Source organism: Helobdella robusta, assembly GCF_000326865.2.
Source record: "Helobdella robusta unplaced genomic scaffold HELROscaffold_20, whole genome shotgun sequence".
NCBI classification, from domain to species: Eukaryota; Metazoa; Annelida; class Clitellata; order Rhynchobdellida; family Glossiphoniidae; genus Helobdella; species Helobdella robusta.
In genome coordinates this window covers 2,540,295-2,561,789 of record NW_008704084.1, presented here as the reverse complement: position 1 = coordinate 2,561,789, position 21,495 = coordinate 2,540,295, and the positions used below count along the sequence as shown (strand labels likewise).

Here is a 21,495-nt window from a genome sequence, read left to right as displayed (position 1 = left end):
CTACGATCCACAAATACGTTCAGCTTGTATAATTTAGGTAGCGCCTAACATTTGAAACACGTGGTGAATTTAAATAACGAACAAAAAACCGGCGGCGGATGCCATGTTTGTTGTTTATTGTTGTTGTCTAGATCACAACGCGAAAATATCAAATTGTAAACAATATCCGAGAGAGCAAATGTGTTCGGCACTGTCGGCAGATGGTGCAAATCTCCTCACTTTCAAATTAAGTAACAAACGTGTAAAAAATTACGATGAAGTCGTCAACGGTTCAACCGGACGACCGATCGCCCGCCTAGTTTGCCCCGAGAGGGCTGTGGATTATTTCATGAGGAAAAGCAGAATAACCGTTGGCCGGTCGAGCTCTAAAAGGGGCAGCGCAGACCTGAGCATGGGCCAATCAACGTTCATCTCAAGGAACCATCTAGAAATATACACGACCGATTCAAAGTTTTATGCACTCGTGACTGGCAAAAACGGAATCTTTGTTGATGACACATTCTACAAGAAGGGAGGCTCTGCATTTGAGCTACCAAGCAGGTGAGTACTGAAGTTACTGCAACATAACACTCGGAAACAATGCAGCACTAGTTTTACTTAATCTTTCTTACAAGTTAAAATTATTTTATAATAATTAAATCACCAACAAACAAAAATGTCATGTAGTGGTATAATTCTTATTTCTCCAGTTTTTTGTTGTTTTATTTAAGTTTTAATAATTTAATTGAGAGCATTTCTTTAATAGTTTAAAAAAATAATATTAATTTAAGTAAAAACTTGAAGTTTGTCAAGGATTCTCACCTTTCAGCCAATTATTTTAATATTAATGTTGAAATAGTTAACTGTTATTATTATTATTATTATTATGTTATTCACTCTATTGACATTCTTCAGAGGATAGTACTGTGATTAAATGCTTTGTTAAATAAATAGCTTTTTAACTTTCTTCTGAAATCTTTTTCTGGAACATTTTGCTTCAGTCTTGTTGGGAGATCATTCCATACCTTGGGCCTAGCAACCTGCACACATCTGTCACCCATTTTTGTCCTGGCAAAACTGAACGCAATGCATGTCCCACATCAACTTCAGTTCTTTTGAGAAAAATCTCCTTCAGATATTCTGGGCCACCACCATGTATGCAACCATGAGCCACCGCGGCAATCTTAAATCTTATCCGATCTCTGATCGGTAGCCAGTGGAGACTTTCTAACCACTTTGTAATGTGATCATGTCTACTTAGACCAATGACCAGCATGGTGGCAGCATTCTGGATTCGTTGAACTTTATTTACTACCCCTACACCAGCACCATACAGCAACGAATTGCAATAGCCTAATGTAGACAGTACAAAAGTCACCACCTGGCTTGTAAAAATATCAACTGCTAGTTAGTGTTTATTAGCAAACTTAAAATAACTCATAACATAATTATCAAGGCGTGTGAAATTTTCAGCTTTAATAATTATAATCGCCCTGTAAATATATAATAAAAATTTTAATAAATTCTAAAGTTCAGTTTTTGTTTAAAAAGTTTTACATGTTTTCTAAACAATTGAAAACTGAGTTTTGTTAATAAAAATTCAAATAACTATCTAGGGCTTATGAAAATTGATCATATATCTTGACTAACTTCATGCACTTCTGTTTTAAATTTCAACTTCTGTAACTGTAACATTTTTTAATTCTTTTTTTCACATTTTAGTTGTTTTTGTATTTTCAACGTATTCATTAACATTTTAATCTGTAATAAAAGCTATGTTATTTTATTCATGTTGACAATTTTTGATAAATTTTCAGCTGTTTTATAAGGTTTCCTAGTACTGAAATCAAAATACAGTTCGATGTATTGCCAGATGAAAATCTGGCAGTTGAAACAAACAAACCTTATGCATATCACGATCCTCAACCTGCTCAAAACTCTATCTCTTTTCGTAGCAACAGGTGATAATGGTTTTTTTTTCATGATATTAGTAATGCTAAAGTATTAATGATTGTAAATAAATTACATTTGTAAAATAATAATGATTGTCAGTAAATTATATAAATTGAAGAGCTGTTTGTTGTATGTTATATGAATGTTTCTGTTGTTTGTGCAATTAGGCTTTGGATCTTTTCACACTCAACAGCCAAAATTTCATAAGATGAAATTTCATGCACCTTCATATATAGATTGACTTCATTGATCTGAAACAAGAATTAAAAAATTTTTTATATGGACAAAACTATTGATCACAGTTAATTACAATTAACCAAATGATGTACCAAAATGAATGGTGGCTTAATTTTTTTGTATTACTACTGAATTTACAAAAACTAACTTCAAAATTCACTCTTCTGGTTACTCTGGTTCATCTGTTTTGTTTTGCATTATGGCTTATTCGCTATATAATTGTTGAGGACAAACTAGAGTAGAGTATTCTTAAGCAGTACATAATTGTAAAGATGAATGTTCATTTATGGCTTTCAATAGTTTTTGTATGCATAACTGGACTTGTGAAATTAATTTTTTATATGTATGTATGTATGTATGTATGTGTGCGTGCGCGAGTGCCAGTGTGTGTGTGTGTGTTGTCAAATTTAAGCCACAATAATTGCACAATTTTTTTTATAAGTTTAGCTATTGCATGTATGTTTTTCATTTTATAGTTATTATTCATATTATATTGATCATTTTTTTAGTTAACGGATTTTTCATTGTTGTCAGGCAAAGTTTTTCACCTCTGAATTTGTTGCTATAATGTTAAATCATGTATATCTAATTGATGCAATATTTTTTACCTGCCTGCAGCTTCACTGACTTGTATTCGTCATCCAACCACAGTTTGAATGTGGTGGATGGAGGCTTGTATCCTGTTTCTGAAGAGGTCATCAGTCATACAGATGCAGAGGATGCTGATGTCAAGAAGCCAGCAGAAAATTCTTTTGAATCAATAAACGGCTCGACTAGTCCTCTTGCTGATGATGCAGATGTCCTAGGTCTGAGTAGTGCAACAACTTCATCCGTTCCCTCGACTACTCCAGCCGTAACCACTGCTAACGAACATACGAAACCTCCATACTCTTATGCTCAGTTGATTGTGCAGGCCATATCATCACAAGTCGACCGACAGCTGACACTCAGTGGCATATACAACTACATCACTAAAAGGTATCCATTTTACAGGCACGGAGACAAAGGATGGCAGGTTATTCATTCACTACAGTATCGTAATGATATCATAAAAGTATATAAACTGTTGTTTTCACAATTTAAATGACCAGTTAGTCATAATAGAGTTTCTCTTAATTACTAACTTTACATTTAAGCTGAAATATGGTATTATGAATGTCCTGGTTTTTTAAAATACTTGATTTCATTCATTATCATTTTGTACATTCCGATTGTTTTTCATAATTTTTCTTCATTCATATTTACAGAAATTTATCATTAATCTGCTATGCAGAACTCAATACGCCACAACTTATCGTTGAATCGATACTTTGTGAAAGTGCCTCGGGCTCAGGAGGAGGCAGGCAAGGGTTGCTTCTGGCGAATTGACCCCAGCTCCGAGACTGTTCTGATGAACCAAGCCTTTCGGAGAAGAAGGCAACGACCAGTTCCTTATTGCAAGACCAATTCCTTTGATGCATTGTATGTACCATTTGTTCATTTATTTTTATTTTTAACATTTGATAAATCGATGAGAGTCCTTATGTAGATTGTAAAATATTTATAAGGAAATAAAATAATTGTGGAGTATTGAAAGTGAAATAAATGCCACCCATTCAAAGGTCAAAATAATTTTCACTTTCTTCATTGAGTGTAAGTTTTTCAGGTTAATTTTAGCATGCTGATTTCAAATATGTAATCACATCAACATTTAGAACTTCAGTTGAAGCTTCACTCACTTTCATCAGCCACCAGCAACAGTTATATTCATCATACAGTCATTCAAATACATAAAAAAATTTCTATAAAGCTTTTCGTAAGTCAAGAAAGTTCATTTCATTGAGAATGAGTAGGAAATAATATTTAACAACATTGTCACTGCTTATTAAGACAAAACATATTGATTGAAATTATATATTAAGTTTACGGAAGAGACTTAAATTGACAGGGATTAAGTTCTGTATCATCAATCATATTGCAGCAATCAGCAGGAATCTTCAAGTATTGTGCTACTTCATCATCCCTGGTAGCATAATTCCATTGAAGCCATTTCCTGGTTATATGTTTCCCATGTATATCACTGACTTTGATAAGATATATCAGTGTTTTTCTTCGGGGGAACCCTTTGGTGTCGTCAGATTTCTGGCGGAACCTGTACTGGTACCGTTATGTCCCGTCAAAGCGAGCAACCAATTTTTTCTATCTAAAACTGCTCGTAGGTGAGTTGGACTATTTTGATTTCAAAAAGTCAACACTCTGCTATGGTACATTTCAGGCCTGCAAGTTTTTCCTTGTACACCTCAGAAAACTAGTCTACAAATCGTACGGTTTGCATACAAATACAGATCACTGATTCAATCAATCAAATCAATCCTAAAAGTATTTATTTACCAAGAAACAAACAAGTTATTTTGGTTTGGAGACCAAGCAAGTTAAAGCTTCATAGGCCACCAAATTATAAAATATGGAACATTAAATGACCAAAACATTAGTCTAAATAATATTAATATAAAATTAAGTTTCAATATTCGTCAAATGTAAGTAGCTAAAATTAACATAATAAATGTTTCTTGAATAACGTTTAATCAGCTGGTAATAACTTACACTTGATACTCTTCATAAAAAGTTTGATATTGTTTATTCCATAATGATACCCCCTCAGGAAAAATAGAAGATTTAGAAATATTTAACCTAGAAAATGGTTTTTAAAAGATACAATTTTTTTTTAGATTTTTGACACTGTCATATCTACTAAAAAATTTCAAGATTTTAATTGTTAATGAATGTTTATAAATTTTATACATAAATTTTAACGCTATTAATTTGTAGAGTTGTTTTATGGTCAACAAATTGCTATCTTTATAATAGCATGTGACATGCGAACGCTTCCGTAGCATATAAAGACAGCATATATAATAATTGTAAGATTTTTTAAGATGATCAATATGTGAATTAACACTATTACCCCACTATATCAGTTCGTAAATTAAGTATGGAAAAGTCAAACTGTTGTATAACTGTTTAACTGTATCAAAAGAAAATCTATGTCTAATTTTAAAAATCAAGCCAGTAATTCTAGAAGTTATACTGGAAACATACAAAATGTGGTTTAACCAAGTAAAATTATTCGAAATTATAAATCCTAAAAATTTGCTAATATCTTTCAACATTATGATTATTTATAAGGATATCTGCATTTATTCTATTAGTGGATATTTTAGGTCCGAATATCATGAAATTAGTTTTATTAAAATTGATGGAAAAATGGTTAGCGCATAACCATTTATAAGTTAACTCAAGATGCTTGTTTAATTTAATAAAATATCATTTATGTTGTTACCGCTGCAGAGAATTATCGTATCATCCGCAAAAGAACAGTTTTTATTGATTAATCAACGTTGGGCAAGTCATTAATAAAGATCACAAACAACAATGGGCCAAGCATCGATCCCTGGGGCACTCCCCACTTAACAATGACTTTTGAAAAATTACAAGACTCATATGACACATACTGACACCGATCATGGAGATAGTCAGCAAACCAGTCAAAAATAGAACCACGAATTCCAATCTTAAACAGCTTTTTATGTAAAATACCATGGTCTATTGAATCAAAGGCTTTCCTCAGATACAAAAATAACCCAACAATTGTTAGTTTTTTCTCCATATTTTGTAAAACATAATGATTAATACCCAAAAGAGCCAATTCCGTAGACCGGCCCTCCATGAATCCCTGTTACGAATCTGAAAAAAGTGTATATTATTAAGGTAATGATGAAGGCGTGTCGACACAATTTCCTCCAGAACCTTGGATATAGAAGAAAACAACCATAACGGTCTATAGTTAAAAGGAGAATTACGCTCACCACTTTTATAAATAGGGACAACCTTAGCTATTTAAAACGCGTCGAAAATATGATTTAACGGTTTCAATACATTATGTATGAGGAGATACCATCATGGCCACACGACTGAGAGTTTTTCAAGCTAAAAACGTGTTTGACAATTCCAATGTCGCTTATGTCGTCAAAATAGATGGAATTACTGATCGTATTTATAGTAAACAACGAGTTAGTATCATTGTATTCAATGAAATTATCACCATCAACGACACAAGAAACAAAATATTTATTAAACGCTTCACATATCTCAGATGGCTCATTTATTGTCATGCCATCGTGGAGTAATTCAGTTATGATGTGCTTGTCCGTGCCAGCAATTATTGATTGTTTTCCAAATAATTTTTGTATTTTGTTTCTTATTTTCAAAAATATCATTATAACATTTTTTGCAGAAAATTTTATTAGTGCATGAAATCTGTTTCTATAATTTTTATAGATTGAATAATTGTTATCATTAGGATTTTTAAGTAACGTGAGTACAGTTTAGATTTAATTTTAAAAGACTTTAAAATTCCTTCAGTCAATCAAGAACTCTTTATTCTACAAGGTCTTAAAATTGCTTCATTATAAATATTCAAAAAGTTTTCTGTGTAGTCGTTTGAACCAAGGGAGTTAAACATTTCCTAATCAACATTTGCTAAATAATTATTTAGGTTCAAAAGATTTCTCTGTTTTAAACTAGGTACATATTGTACTTTTGAAGAAACATTTGCATGCTTATTGGAGGAAAAAGATGATCCGACAAGTCTGCATAAAGGATACCCGATTCATGGCTTTCAAAAGTATTGGAAAAAATGTTAATGAGCGTGGAAGTTGAATTAGTAATACGGGTTGGTGACTTTATGAGTTAAACAAATGAGTACGATTCTAGAAATGTCTGAAAGCCATGTTTGGACTTATTGCAATCGTCATTTAAAAGATCGATGTTAAAATCCCCTACCTGCGAGAACCAATTTTACATAGCGAACAATTTAATTCATTAATGAAAAAATTTATTATTTTTATTGGAGGGCGATATATGGAGTAAATTATTACACTTTCGTTTTTGTTAGCAACACAATTTCAATTGCCAACCATTCAAAAAGCCCATTCTTACTGCATAAATCGTTACGAACTATATACTTAATATCTTTATGCAGAAATATACCGGTACCTCCACCAGTTTTAGAAATTCTATTACTATATTCAAAATTAAATCTTTCTAATTTTACTAAACTCGAAGAATCGTCGTTTAACCACGTTTCCGTTATGGAAATTATCTTCAGATTATTTATATCTGATATAAGACAGCTAATGTCATTTAATTTTGGCAAGAGACTACGCGAATTTATGTGCAAAATACTTAAAATTATGATTATGCTAGTTACCTTTAATCAGCAATATTTACAAGTCTTACAGTCCTATTTACAAGTCTTTTTTACAAGTCTTACAGTTAAGTCGAGTATAGAAAAATGTTCAGTGTGAGATAGTACTTTTCCACGAGACAGCCATCGTACGTCTGTGCGTTGGATGAATGTCCGCTTCCATGCTTTGACAAAGTTTGGCAAACAAGCGACACTTATGAGGTCTCATCTTATGAGGTCTCATCTTTATGTAATTAACTATTTTCACTACCTCGTCCAACACTGATTTCAAATCTTCTCCCACTGTTTAGCAGCCAGTGCTTCTCTGTGTATGAAGCAGTGGGTGGCCACGATATCTGGATTCGTCTGCCGCACCAGTGACACAAAACCTTTGACGTTTCCCGTCATTGCATGAGCACCATCCGTACAAATGCTGACGCAGTTTTTCCATGACAAATTACCGGACTAAATATGCACTGGTAACGTCATATACATCTTGTCCTCTCGTTGTTTCTGACAACTCTTTACAGCAGAAGTAGTCCTCAACAATAGCACTATTGTCAATAAAACGTACAAACCCTAGCAGCTGTGCTTTACCACTGACATCGGTGCTTTCATCCACCTAAATTCCGAACAATCCATATTCTTAACCGTCGACAGGACATTACTTTCTATGTCAGTTGCCATATCTGCTATACGCCTGCTTATCGTATTGTCAGATAGTGGAATCTTATTGATTTCAGATACGGCACTTTGTCAAAACATAATTTTGACCATCTCTTGTAAAATTACTGTTTCAGTGATAGTATGTTATTTCATTTTCTTAGCTACAATTTCTGCAACAGCATAGCTTGCTTCTTGAGCTTTCTCATTAATCTTGACTTTTTTCTCGAATGTTGCTGCTTGTTTTTTGTTCAGGTTTAGTGCTCTCTCGAAGTACGTGACATCTTTCTTTGCGGCATCGGGATGTAATGTAGTTAAGTGTCGTTTCAATTTAGCTGGCACCATGGCACTGTTAGCAAGCTGTTTCCTGCATACAATGCAAAGGGGCGATGGACAGTCTGAGTCTCCTGCCCAAGTGAATCTCATAGTTAAATAATTGTTACTGTACTGACGAATCTTACGACGAGAATCGACAGCATCAATTTTCCGCACCGTCGGTTCTTTGGTTACGGATGCAACGTCAGGCGATCGCTCAGTAACTTAAGCTTTCGTTTTTTAATAAATCGGTCCATGTCAAAATAATTTAGATTTATCTATATTGAAAATTAATGCGCACGACGGCGTACGGTCTAACAACGGAAACGGAAATAGTATTTAGGTAAATGAATGACAAAATTAATAATCGCATAGTGTGCATACATAGCATGGTGCAGGTACGCATGTTAGGCGTGATGTGTGGTCTTGGTCGGTTTTGCTCTAATTTTTTTCACAAAAAATTTTTTCTTATTAACTCGCGGAACTCCTTGCTTGCCCTTGCGGAATCCTGGTTGAAAAACACTGAGATATATAGATAATATATACCTATGTAACATTGTAAGTTGTTCTGCCTATGTCAGAGCTGCAATAATAAAGACTAAAAAAACTTTGTAAAGACATTCGGAGAAAAGTTAAAATGTGAATTGAAAAGATAAATTTTAAGGAATGTTACATCCCATATTCTGGAAGACCTTGGAAAGCATGTTCAGCAAGCTTTTTGTAGTTACTACACTTATTGTTTCATAAAAAGTTAGCTACATAACTCAAGAATTTTTACATTTAGTAGGCTTTGAAAATGTTTATCACATATTACTTCTCGGATCTGAGGCCCACAGACATATCTTCTTCCATTTTAGCTTCACTGGTTTGTGGAAAGATGAAACGGAGATGTATGGAGGCTTTTGCTTTTACAAAATTCTTTATTAGGCCCAACTTGATGTGTGACGGTGGCCATGTGATGTCTTTGCGTGCGACAACCAGTGACTCGTGTAAAATATTTTTGACCAGGTTCCCTGCAATACCTGATTGGTCTAACGTTTTTTGATAGTGTGCGCATCTCTGTCCCGACTATTCAAATCGCTGGTGAAACGGCAGAACTCCATGTTACCGACTCGTAGACCCATCTCAATGCCAAAAATCATGCTACTATATAACTTTAATACCCAGAATGATAAACAGCACAAAATGAACTTTACAAAAATATGGTAAAAATAAAAAGTATCAAAAATTGATTGTTTATAAAAATTGATCGTTTAATTTATATGAAATTTAAATCTGCTCTTGTGAGAACTTTTATAAGTGGCATCAGTAAATAATGTTTAAGAAATAATATGCTACATTCCATTTAATTTTCTATTTAATGACACTTGAAAAGTTTTGAGGAAGAAAATATTGATGCAGCAACACAACCCTCCAGACATCCAAACTTGAACCTGTCTGACTCGAGCACCGTCCTAGGCACCGATGATAGTTGTGCCTCGTGGGATGGGGCTCCCATAATGACAGAGGAAGGTGTCGACGTGGGAGATCCTCATCATCATCACCACTACCAACATCAGTCTGCCGTCAAGCACGAACAAGGCCTGCCAACCCAGATACTTGCTGCACCGACGCTGGCCACAGCGACGACTTCTTTACCAACTGCTTCCTCTTACAGGTGCTTCTCCAGCACCAGCAACAAAACTGCCTTCAATGCTCTTCCCATCGCAAGTTCGTTGGTTTTTTTTTTGCGCTACCAAATAATATTATATTTGTATCTCTTAAGAAAAATTTAGATGAGATTTTGTTTGTATGTACGACGATGGTGGTGATGATGTTGATTGTGCTGGTGATGGTACTGATGGTAATTGTTTGCGTTGGTTAGGGTCATGGAATGTATGGTCGATAGTTTTTTTTTCAATGAGATACATTGCAATCATATTGATCTGTCTCACAAATGAACATAAATTACATGCAACATTCATTTGTTGTTCATTCGTTTGTCATATGCTAAATGTTCGTGCAGCTTACATCTTTTTATAATACAACACAGCCAACTTGTTTGTGACGCTTCCTCTGGGTCTCAGCAAGTCACATTTCATTTTTACAAAACCTCTGCTGCCGCTGCCTGATCAGCTGACTTCCACGTTCGCGCAGAACCCAGCCACCAACGGCTGCATGCCAACGCAAGATGGCTTGTTGTTTTCAGGTGTCTTGTCTTTGTTCAATAAATATTTATTAAAATTATTGCAGAATACATTTTTTCTTATGATTCAATTTTTTACATTTTGCATAGGGAATAGATTGAAGAATGCAGCCACCAACAACAACAATATCACTATCTCAACAACATCTCCAGCAACCGTTGACAGTGGCATCGTCAGCAACAACAGCACCTTGAAGTCTAAACCTCTTTTGCAACCGTATTTAATATCTTCACAGCCAAAAACAATTATTTTGAGATCTAATCCAAGCAGTCAGTCAGTTTTGCCATGTCAGCAGGTAGTATCTGTTGTTGTTGATTGAATGTGAATAATAGTTGAATGAAGAACCTGTTTTTGATTGACTGCATTTTACCTGCATTCATTTTGTACCGTTGTTGTGATTCAATGAGTTGATGTCGCAAAATCTCTCAATATGTTTGAAGTATGATTACAACTGACAACCGAGATTCAAGGTGTAAAAATTCAAAAGTAAGAACATATAGAAATGATTCTGCTCTCTATCTGACAATATTTACCAAACTAATGAATGGTTTCTACTAAATTTCATTTGCATTCTTGAATTGTTATTTTGAATCAAATGATTTGCAGAGCCTGAATTTGGCTAGCGGCAACCAGTTCATCAAATTGTCTTATACTCCTTCATCGAATTTAACCATGAGACCAATGCAGCTGCTGAATGGAGATGTCAACGAGGAAAGAAAAGTCAAAAGTTCTTTGGAAGTTGAACAGCAGCACTTACAGCAGCAGCAACAACTTTTATTACACCACCAACAACAGCAATTACAACTGCAGCAGATGCACGTCGTCAATAGAAATAATAACGTCAAAATTAATCTTTCCGCCACAGAATCAAAAGTGAGCTTTCCTTATAATAAATTTATTAATGCCTGTTCCCCAACTCACCTCATGTATGACATTTAGCAAATATCTTGATAAGCTTATTTTTAAATATTTCTATTTTTAAAAGTTCGTCAGCTCTTTTTTTGTAGCGGGATGATACGAAATAATTTAATAGTCTTTTAAGTTTTCTTTAAATTAACATTTTCGAGTCATATATTTTTTTTTATTTGCTAGGACACATTTTGTAGCAGGAAGTAATTGCTGCGTGTTGCCACCTCAACAGTTTTAAAGGCTGCAGCGTAGATTTTATTTGTCATAACACAGAATTTATCTATTGTAAATCAGGTTTTTATTCACTGTAACATGGAGTTTGATGAGGGGTGTGTATTTTGAGACCCGACTTGAAATTGCGAGGGATTGAGAAGAGGAAGAGAATTTCAAAAAATATATTAAAACTAATAAAAGGTCAAGAAAAAAAAGATTAGTTGGAAGAACCAACAACTGTTGCTTCATATGCTTTAAGAATCTATAAGATATTTTGATGAGTGACAAGAACTGAGAGGGCACATGTAGACACATATTTTAACAAGTTAAAAGGTTAGAGGTAATTCTCTCTTTTGCGCTTGCTTCAGAGGTATCAACGACACACATACACACAGCGTATCACACATGTATCACACGAAATCAGCAACAAACCACGCAACGCACACGTTCCATGTGATAGGCGTGAATCTCTTTATATTCGATCCCAGTAACTGCAGTGATAGGACCAGGCGCTTCGAACCATTGAGCCATCACATTAAAGTACTTTACCTTTTCATTTACACTACACAAAAGTACTGGGACAGCTTAGTTGGCCGAGCTGAGAGGTAGGACAGGACCAGAAAGTTTAGAGCAAAGAAAGTTTTAACAATTAATTATGAAAAAAAACGAAATAAATAAATAAGTAAATGGAGAGTACTAGAGTAGGATCATTGAGATGAGGCGTTGTGAATGTTGTAATTATGACCATTAGAAGCAAGAGCCTGAAGCTCTAAAAGAATTGTAAAATAAAATTTCTACATTAATAAATCTAAGGATCACGAATGAACAAATTGAACACCAACGAGCAAATTTTATGACAGTTAACGCCAGAATGCTCGTCATTCACTAACAGTTTATATTGAACGTATGTAGATGACATGACAATAATCGCGTCAGAAACATTCTTTATGTTATATGCAATATATATATTTCCTCAATTTACCTTGTTATCCAAAACTCTTTTACAAAATAACTGCAAGAGAAATCTATTTTCATATAAACGAAGATGCAACCGTACTCCAAAGTTTTATTTCTACATGGCTTCAATTTAATAATTTGTAGTTAGTTTGATTGAAGGTCACGTATCATGAATCTTACACGAGCCTCAGCATGACTGAGGCGGATCAGACGACTACAGCGTCCGTCTGACTCCAGTGGTGGTTCTGTTGTTCGTTTAATGAAACCAGCAGCAGCTAGCCCCATTATTCCTTGAATTATTACTATTAAAAATTATCCGGTTATTCTTGCTTACATTAAAATGATAGTAGTCAGAATGATATTTCTTGTTCACATTAATAGTTGTAATGACGTTAAATTGCAGTCGAACGTATTTGACGATGATCGTCTGGCGGGGGAGGAGGCATCGACGACGTCAACAATGAAGACAGCAGCGCAGCCAACAACAGGACATATTCCTCCTGACAACCCGCAGAGTGTTGTGCAGGCATTTTGCAACTGATCAATCAATCGACTAATTAATCATCTAACCAATCTTTCCACTTCCACCACTTCCCTTTGCAACGCCTACACCATTTCATTCATTCATTCATTCATTCATCTATTTATTTGTTCTCATTTTTCTACGAGGTATTTGTTGCTTCATCCATGTTTGTGGACCGGTCAGTTTCCTCAGTGATCCATCCACAACTTTCTGATGGATGGCAGTATTTTGTATTTTTTCATGTTTGTTATCGTCACCACTCAACAAATGCACAGACTCCTGTTTATAAACTGTTGTCCATATTTCGTCATTGAACAGTTTAATTCTCGTTCGACTTCTTTTTTTATTATGTTCGCCCGCATGTTTGCTTATGTGTTGTAAATGGCACTCGCGACTAGGTTGCATTAATTTGATGTAGATGATTGTAAGCACGGGTTTTTTATTTGTGTATATGTGTGTAATATATATGTATAAGTGTGTGTGTGTGTGTGGTGTGTGTGAGTGAGTCTCATGCGTCCATTCCTTCTTCTAACTTTCTTCATGTAATAACGTATTGTAAGTAGTAATTTGTTTCTAAAGTACCATCAGCATTTGTATTTTGTTTGATTGTTTGTTTGTGTGTTTGATAATATGGAGGCAGCAGTTGCAAATATTTGAATTAAAATCTTGCACATTCAATTGTTACTTCAACCAGTCCCAATCATCATTTCTTTATAATACTAATTTATATAAATGTTCTTTTTGGCTAAATTTCTGTTTTCATTATTTTTTTTATAATTAACCTCGATAATTAATATTCACTCACTCATTTATTTATTTATTGAAATATTATAAATATTATTGTTAATTTATTAATTATATAAATTTTGTGGCTTAAAATGTTCAATGTAAATTATTTGATGAAATTATTGTAATTTATATTTGATCCATTTTAATGGTTTTGGTTCATTTTATTGAACGGTTCGGTGGCCTGCTAGATGGGTGCCATATTTTTGTGTCACGTACGAACGATTCTTGCATTGTGATATCCCATGTGCGTACAGCTGTACAGTGCATGAGGTGACCTGCCTCCACGAACATTCACACAAAGCGCTTTTAATTTTTTACTAATTTGTATACTTTGTTAATAGCGTTGTACATAATTTTTATATGCAATATTGTGCGGTTTGCATGCATGCATAATGACGGGTCTGTCTGCGCTGTCTTGCTCTTGTTTGCATCACATCACGGGCACGCCTGCAATTTATCTTTTTGCTCTTTCGAAAGTTGAGAATTCTTTAAGAAACTGATAAATTAAATTTTACTTTATGCATTAACTTAACAATTTTTTCCAACTATTTAATTGAACAGTTAATAAACTGTATGTACATTCGCATTGCCAAGCGACTCATTTAAAGGCGATGGTGGGCGAAATGTTTTTTTTTGCGTTTCAAATCCATATTCACAACATTAAAATGAAATAAAAATCAAATGTTGTGATTGCATGATGAAAATTCACACTTCCTCTCTGAGTTTTCAGGTTGACAGAATGTTACTTAGCATGGTTCAAGTAATATATATATATATGACATATATATATATATATATATATATATATGATATATATATATATATACATACTATATTCTATAAATTCTACCGAATGTTTGGTGTTAATATGTTTGTAGTTTGTTTTTTCGATTTTTTTCACTAAAGTTTTTTGGAGAACGTTTAGTTTATTAAAATTCAAAATAAACTTATTTTTCGATTTTATGCTGCAAATAAGGTCATATTTCGATTCCGAATGAATCATCAGTGCATAAATCAACTTGAACTGATGACGATTCATTCGGAATCGAAATATGGCCTTATTTGCAGAATGAATTCGAAAATAAGTTTATTTTAAATTTTAATAAACTAAACGTTCTCCAAAAAACTTTAGTGAGAATAATCGAAAAAACGAACTACAAACATATTAACGCCAAACATTCGTTAGAATTTATAGAATATTGTAAAAATTATGGTCTACCACCAATATATATATATATATATATCGTGTGCGCGCGTGACACTTGCAGGTTTTTTGACGGGTATTGCTGTCTGTCTGTCTGACTAATTTGTATACTTAAGTCAAATTCCTGATAATAAAATTGTCTAAATTGTAAATTTATTTTCATTTATTATTATTCATTTTCTTGTTAACATTTTTCTTCCTTAATTGTAAAATATTGAACATGCACGAAATTAAACCACAAATTTCAAATAAATTTACTTGATGCGTTTTTGATGGTTTCAACCGAAGTAGAACGTTTTCATAATCGCTATTGAACGCAAATCATTAACGGACACGCCGTCATCTTTTTTTACCCTCTCCAGTGACGCGTTCAATGGAGACCCGCCAGCAAATGGGCCACGCACCTAACTAACTTCTGCCCCCAATCATCCGCCATTCCACTACATCTCTCGCTGCACACTCATCTCCACCTTATGAGCCAACAAATAATTATATCCACGCGTAATAATATTACTTATTATTCCAAGCAAATTGAGTTAATGATGTCCAAATTGTCCTAAAACGAAAACCATAATTTTATGAATTTATTATACAGTACAGATAGTTGTTTTCTTTTCAATTTAAAGACAGACAGTCAGCAAATTGCATTGTGATAAAGAATCAAAATGTATTGCACCTTGTTGGCAATATCTATATCCCTCTTGATAACACACGTGCACAAAATGTTGACACGTTGAAATGTTTATACATATATATGAATAAGTTGAAGTATATATATATATATATATATATATATATATATATATATATGTATATATATATATATAAAGCAGTTTGGATGGAACTGGTTTTTGAAAATGTGTAATCTTGCTGGTGTACATGTTTAAGCTTCTAATTTTCTAGAGATTGTATAATATGGAAAATAATTTTCATTTAGTTATCAAGAAGTCGATTATTTTTAAATTCACAGAGAAAAGTCATTCGTTTAACGTGTTAAATGCCTTCTCAAAGTAACTTATTAACTTTATATAAATTTTAATTTCATTGTTCATAAGCAGTTTTATTTTTGATCCAATTTCATTTATTGTTATTTTTGTTTTACATTGTTCGATTTTCAAGTTTCCCTGTTCAGTTATAATTTTGAAAACCCTTTAAAAGCATTTTCATTATAATAGTAAAAAATAAATATGTGACGATCCAGCAATCCTGTGCTACTTTCTAATATTCTAACAAATTTGCTATATAACGAATAAACGAACAAATTTTTTAGATTTAAATCATCATTAAGTCTTATAACAATCTTCCATTTCTGATTTCTTTTGCTTAAATCATTAAAATGCAGGTTTAACTCAACACAATTTTCTGTACTAATAGTGTTATTTCACGTTTTTGGCAACCCGAAGATGTAGAACTGAATGACAGTGATACCGAAATCTTCTACGGAACTTCAGAACAAACCACCAATAAAAGGCCCTCAAATATAAATAAACTTTTATTCTACAGCTTGAAATTTTCGGCAATTTTTTTAGCAATGATTTATATGAATAATTAAATGTAGTTACAATTCGTGCAGGAGGCGCGGATATTTTGAAAAAATTGTCAACTTTTCATTCGCTTATTCCACATTTTTATCATGATTTTCATATTTTTTATTCAAACTTCGCAAAATAATGCTGTTGTTAAAGGTTGCAACAGTCTGAAACCAAAATTTATATGCATATTTATATGCAAAATTTATTTTCATTCGCTTATTCCACATTTTTATCATGATTTTCATATTTTTTATTCAAACTTCGCAAAATAATGCTGTTGTTAAAGGTTGCAACAGTCTGAAACCAAAATTTATATGCATATTTAGTGAAATTTAACCTTAACGCTGATAAAAATACTTGCCCTGAGTGTTTAGCCTCAAAGCTTCTTCCTTGGTCACGCCTCTGTTTGGAAAACAAAACGGCTCTAATATGGACGCAATTTTGAGAAGAAAACTCACAAGCGTTACATGTTTTTCGTCGGAAGAAGTGGACGACATAAATGGAGACATTTATTGTCATATTTTGGCGGAGTAACCCATGAAGATGTGAATGTGAACAAAACTTGATTGCAGCGATCTCAGAAATTGATGAGTAGGCAGGGAAACGAAGCGTGGGTGAATCAATGTTCGTCATTATTTTTGCTACGCAGTAGTTTAAAGAATTTAATTTATTCAGTCTGAACAATGAATGACCTAAAAATGTTAATAAGCTTCTTGATGTCTTCCTCTCATGAAATTTTTTTGATCTTACTGTTCATTTTTATCTTAACTAGTTGTGGCATTTTGCTCCTTAAAATGTGAACCTTATAAAAATCTGAAGACGACACTGTGTATACACAATAAACAAGGCAACCATCAAGCATTTTCTTTCCAAAATTACATTTTTAAAAATTATTTTATTGTGACGTCATCAGTATCTAGTGTTTCACATCATTTTAAACATTGAAATCAGAAACAAAATGTAAGTCTCAGCTATGATGAAAAGAAAATATGAACAGCCAAAAGTAAAAAAATGAAAGTTGTGTGAATGTTTAATCATCTCCAGTGAAACAAGTATTCTGAATGAAAAATAAATTTACTAAACAAAAATAATTGACAAATTTGTGGTTGTACAAATCTTACTTAAGCTGTAACATCTTTCAATTCATCTGGCAGAGCACTTTTGGGATGTTTGTTTTCAAAGTGCTGCTTGTATGTTTTGGCATCAGGCATTTGGGCCTAAGGAATAAAATTAATGTTGAGTATCATCTCATTAATTATATTGTAAAATAAATCGAAAATAGTCAGGTCAAGTTTCAATTTAAAGGATGAGTTACACTTCAGATCTAGACAAGTTTGATGGTGGTCCAAAGTTTTGAAAATGTTTAAATTTTGAAAATGTTTAAATTTTGAAAATGTTTAAATTTTGAAATATGACGGGGAGCCAAGAAACTCAAAGGATTTGTGCTTGTGTGGCCCAAAATTATATCTCTGGCCCTTCCCTTTTAAAAAATAACGATTCCTACCCCTCAAAAAATTTCCCACTCTGGATCAAGACTTCAAAAGAAAAAAATTTCCCTACTTGCATTATAATTTTTTGTCATTATCAACACTAAATGTAAAATACTTTAAAAAACACTTAAAATCAGTCAGTATAATTATTTTTCTTAGTAAAATAGCTTTATATTTATAATTTAAAACATACTGAAAAATATGTGATTTTATTCACATCATTAACTTTTATTTTCAGTGTTAAAGATGATTGCATATTGCTACACACACATAAATATGTGTGTAGCAATATGTCTTCTAAAAAAACCTTCTTGAAAAATATTTTCAGAAAAAAGATTATCAGATTCCATTTCCCCAACAAATTCAGACTCCGGCAAAAATTTCTGACTCTGACATTCTGTGTAAAAACTAAGTCTTACTGACTTCTAATAAAATTACTGCTCACATGGACTCTCTAGATCCGCCACTAAGAGGTATCAACGCACAGAGTACGTACATGAAGACATGTTAAACGACATATCATGCACAAAGCATGTGATTAGCAGTGATCCTTTTTCGTACTCGAAACTGGTCACTGCATGCACTGCAAAACAGGACCTGACACCTTCAACCATTGAGCCATCACGCCACCTAAATGCAAGACAATTAGTGATAAACTCAAGTGTAAAAACTTCTTATCTAAAGAGTTTATATAAATGCATATTAAATTAATAGCTTGCATAGAAGAATGCACAAAAAGAACATAAATATACAGATTTCTATAGATTACTGTCAAAAGAACCCAAGTTTCATATTTTCAAAAAAGTTATACACTTAGTACTTTCATTATTTTAGAAATCTATCCTTGTCATCCATCCAACCATCATTACCAAATGTTGTCTATCAACTTAACTAGAAGTCAGCTATTTTAATCCTTGGTTGCTCTATGGAACTTTACTATCACACATTTTTGTAGACCTTGAAAAAGCATTTGATCGAGTTCCCCGTGAAGCAATCAGGTGGAGTCTACGTCGACAACTCATTCCAGAATATCTTGTTGGACTTGTGATGGAAATGTATACGAATACTAAGACTCTTGTCAGCACAACAGTTGGAAACACAGATGCATTTGACATCGGCGTTGGAGTTCACCAAGGCTCGATTCTCAGTCCACTGTTATTTATAACTGTGATGGAAGAAATCACAAAACCGATACGCACTGGTGACATTAGGAATCTAATATATGCTGATGATATCGTTTTAACAGCCCCATCTGAGCAGAATGCAGCACAGATGTTTGATGATTGGAACACCAGACTCGCCGATCATGGATTCAAAGTCAACATCAGCAAAACCAAAGCAATGAACACTGGTGAACCCATCCAATCCACAGCTACTGGGCGATGGCCCTGTTCAATTTGTAAAGCTGGTGTTGGTAACAATTCAATCAAGTGTCAGCAGTGTAACCAGTGGTGTCACAAACGTTGTTCAAAAATAATTGGTACTTTATCTAAAGTGTCCAATTTTGTTTGTCCTGCTTGCATCAATCCTCAACAACAAATTCGAAATAGCACTGTTTTTGAAGCCATTAAGGTAGAGAAAGTCACATCGTTTCAATATCTAGCGGATGTTCTAGATTGTACTGGAACAGCTGAAGCTGCTGTTCGAGCACTCATACGTGCAGCCTGGAATAAATGACATCTCCTTGCCTCTATATTGATGCGGCATGACATCCCACTACCACTACGATCAAGACTTTTTAAATCTGTGATACGTCCGGTGTTGTTATATGGTGCAGAAACATGGCCAATGACAACCAAACTGAAACAACAACTTCAACGAACCGACATGAAAATGCTCCGATGGATGCAACGAATTAGTCTGAAGGACCACATCAAATCTACCGAAATCCTGCGTCGTGCTGGTTTAGATGATATAAAGGACGAATGCCGGCAAAACCGTCTGAGGTAGTTTGGTCATGTCAAACGAAGTGAAAACAGTGCCATAACTTCTCTTGCAAATGTTGAAGTACCTGGCACACGTCCCAAAGGCTGTCCAAAGAAGTCCTGGTCGCAAACAATCGAACAAGACATGAGAGCTAAATGAATGGATACAACTGATCGTCTAATTTGGTGCAAAAGTTGATGGCAAAGAGAACAACGTCCTACCCTGGGAAACCGGGTCTCTGGACGCAAAACAAAGATTGATTGATTGATTGATTGTTGCTCTATGGAACTTTATTTAAATAACAGAATATCATTAATTGAATCCAGCAGAGTTTTCAAATCAACACAACAGATGCTAGCAAAATAACATCTCCAACTTTATTTTCATTGATTAATAGATAGTGTATTTCTACCTTTTAAAAAGCGACTAAAAATTAAAAAAAATGTGAGCATTTCAATTCGTAGAGCATTTCAATAAATACAAATCAGACAGAGTTAATGCCTATGAAACGTAAATAAAAAATCTTTTTTTACAATCTACAAATGATACAAATGACATTTATGTGCAAATTTTAAAAATTATTTTATATTTTACAGGTAGTCAGTGTGAGAGAACAAGATATGGAGATATATGAGAAAAGAAATGGACGCAAGCAACTTAATCTAAATAGTAATAAAAAATAAATTAATAAGTAATAAAAAATGAGTATAAGTAGTTTGTTAAATGTTAAAATAAAAACAGCCTAATCAAATCTAATCTAAAATTTAAATAAATAAATCTAAATTCTAAATAAAAAGACTATGATAAAAAAAATATTGTTTTATATTATAATATTATAAATTAAATTTTATATCAGTGTTCATTTAATTAATTTAGTATTTATTTTTAGAAGAGTTACATCTATCTATGGCACATAATGTATACTGTAGTAGTGTATAAATGTATATTACACATTTAATATCATAAATAAAAAATAAATTAAATAATAAATAAATTTTAAAATTTAGAATTTAGATCAATCTCACTTTGCAAACCGAGCAAGAGTAAACGAGAGCAGCTTGAGCTGACTTTTTTTGATCGGACCCTTGTGCCTTTTTCAATTTTGCTTGTTTCTCAGCGTTTTTTTGTTGGGATTGGATTTTTTGTTGTCCCCTCGCCATTTTTTAAGACGTTACCACGATATTAAATCCAACGTTAAAACTGATTCAGCGGCACAAAACAACTTGACCTATAAATTATGAACAAAAAGAACGTGAAAAAGAGAGAGTGCAATAAACGTGCAAAATATTATTTGTAAATAATTTCATTATCGTGCATTTACTATTTATTTAGAGCGTTCAACTTTTTAGAGATGAAATCTGATGAAATGAATAAAAAATGAAACTATGTATCCTA

The 21,495-nt window shown here is 33.3% G+C and overlaps 3 protein-coding genes across 3 annotated transcripts; 2 read left to right on the top strand and 1 right to left on the bottom strand.

Annotated features, from left to right (window-relative positions):
• Window positions 1–2,761: 2,761 nt before the first annotated feature.
• Window positions 2,762–3,697, top strand: HELRODRAFT_77530 (hypothetical protein; the record flags this gene model as incomplete). Its single annotated transcript, XM_009018133.1, has 2 exons — window positions 2,762–3,184; window positions 3,443–3,697. The coding sequence occupies 2 exons, from the start codon at window positions 2,762–2,764 to the stop codon at window positions 3,695–3,697; spliced, it is 678 nt and encodes a 225-aa protein (XP_009016381.1).
• A 6,173-nt stretch (window positions 3,698–9,870) lies between these two features.
• HELRODRAFT_191373 (hypothetical protein) lies at window positions 9,871–12,288 on the top strand (the record flags this gene model as incomplete). Its single annotated transcript, XM_009018132.1, has 6 exons — window positions 9,871–10,081; window positions 10,404–10,559; window positions 10,647–10,852; window positions 11,164–11,430; window positions 11,761–11,795; window positions 12,075–12,288. The coding sequence occupies 6 exons, from the start codon at window positions 9,871–9,873 to the stop codon at window positions 12,286–12,288; spliced, it is 1,089 nt and encodes a 362-aa protein (XP_009016380.1).
• Window positions 12,289–17,805: 5,517 nt separating this feature from the next.
• HELRODRAFT_77520 (hypothetical protein) lies at window positions 17,806–21,260 on the bottom strand (the record flags this gene model as incomplete). Its single annotated transcript, XM_009018131.1, has 2 exons — window positions 17,806–17,901; window positions 21,126–21,260. The coding sequence occupies 2 exons, from the start codon at window positions 21,258–21,260 to the stop codon at window positions 17,806–17,808; spliced, it is 231 nt and encodes a 76-aa protein (XP_009016379.1).
• Window positions 21,261–21,495: the final 235 nt, after the last annotated feature.